The sequence below is a fragment of the Cariama cristata genome, unplaced genomic scaffold (assembly GCF_000690535.1).
Source record: "Cariama cristata isolate BGI_N322 unplaced genomic scaffold, ASM69053v1 scaffold35271, whole genome shotgun sequence".
Taxonomy (NCBI): Eukaryota; Metazoa; Chordata; class Aves; order Cariamiformes; family Cariamidae; genus Cariama; species Cariama cristata.
The window spans coordinates 11,399-13,077 of NW_009600465.1; the positions used below are offsets into that span (position 1 = coordinate 11,399).

The window sequence follows — 1,679 nt, forward strand, 5'->3', positions numbered from 1 at the left end:
AGGTGCTTGGCAGGGAGGACAACACAGCGGCGCGGCCGGCGCTTACCTGCATACTCCTCCTCCTCCTCCACCACCTCCACCTGGCTCTGCAGGAAGGCAGCTCTCGATGGCTCCATCTCCGATGCCGGCACCTCCAGCATCCTCCCACGGGGCTGGGGACCACCCAGCCCAGCATAGGGGTGCTCGGCCGTCCCATAGAAGAGGAGGCTCCACTCCTTCAGCTTCCCTGTGGGGCAGGCCCAATGTCAATGTCCCCCATCCCGCTACTCCGCCCCGGGGGACCCAGCTTTGGGGAAAGCAGGAGAAGGATAGACCAGACCATCAGGGCTTCACCACCAGCATGGCAATTCAGAAGCAAACAACGAACACCCAGAAATGTTCATGAGCCCCTGACCTCTCAGCCCTCACAAATGCAGCCGTTGAAGGCACCTACAAGGGACTTTTTATTCTATACCTCATCTGATGAGCCACAGCATCACCACAGCCTTCATGCCCAACGTGCAGAGAGAACCATTCGCTTTAAAAGCTCCATAATGGAGGATTATTTCTGTCTGATAAAAGCCGCCCAGCACATGCCGGATTATTTCTTGCTGCTGTTGTTCCAGCCACCCCCCTATCCGACATGCCAGAGGTCTGAGCTCGGTGTCCCCTGAAACGCCGCAAGGGCCACTGGAGCCTGTGCTGCACCTTGGGGCTGGGGACCCTCCATGACCTTACACCCACGCTGGGGTCCTCCGCAACCCACACCACTTTGGGGAGGGGGTCCAAAAAACACTGCTGTTTCTTTCCAGCACTGTTTTTCTTTCAATTCCCCATCAATGCGAGTCACTTCACAGCCGCGGCACACTCAGCTTTAACTACTAATCCCTGCATTTCCAGGAAGGGCTTAAAATTTCCAACACCCAAATCCCTTGGCTCTCCAAAAGGGCTGAGAGGACCCACCCGCTGCAAGCGAGCAGTACCGGCGTGGAGCCTGCGAAGGGAAGAGCTCGAGTGGCATCAGCAGGGGAAGAGCTCAGCCGCTTGCCTCCACCAAAAGAACTAAATTGGCTATAAATCTAAAATGTGCCACACGAGGAAAGCCTGGGCTGCATGGGGCTAATGCTGGGGATGCAGCAGTGCCAGCGACAGGACTCCCATAGTATTTAATTGGTGTTAAATTAACCATTTTACTTGGTTTAATTTAATGGTCTTAAATTAACATTTAATACCTGTTTCTGCAGTGGGCTGGGAGCATCGTCCTCTTTTTCCTCCCTCTTTGCCCTCTCTGCTTCAAACCCGGTGCAGACCCTTTGAGGGGGGTGACTTAACTCACTCATTTTCATTTCATTTTGCAAAGCTGGGCAAAGCCAGGTAAAGCCGAGCCTTGACACCCGCAAGAGGTTCAGAAACACCCGCCACAAACTGTAAATACGAGGGGAAAAGCAGCACCGTGGGCACTTCGCTGCTGCTCTCTGAGTTCAAAAGATTTCAGGTGAAGGCAGCAAACAGAAACACTTTCTGCACAATGAACCCCCACGTGCACCTCCTGCCAGAAAGCTGCGTGGGAGAGGTTTTTAATATACTCTTGGCTTCCTATCAATGAGCGTGTGGATTCTAACACCCCCGCAACGCATGCCAGCCCCAGGCAGGATGCTTCATGTCCCGCTGCCACCAGCCGGTGAGGCGGCTGCCCCTTC

At 54.5% G+C, this 1,679-nt stretch overlaps 1 protein-coding gene across 1 annotated transcript in view; it reads right to left on the reverse strand.

The window, feature by feature from the left end:
• Positions 1 to 1,679, reverse strand: part of PCSK6 (proprotein convertase subtilisin/kexin type 6) — a gene marked incomplete at its 5' end in the record, with an annotated part of 14,281 nt that overhangs the window by 6,387 nt on the left and 6,215 nt on the right. The window contains one exon of the mRNA XM_009710035.1: positions 47 to 226. Within this exon, the coding sequence (XP_009708337.1) occupies positions 47 to 226 (180 nt within the window). The remainder of the gene's footprint in view (positions 1 to 46; positions 227 to 1,679) is intronic.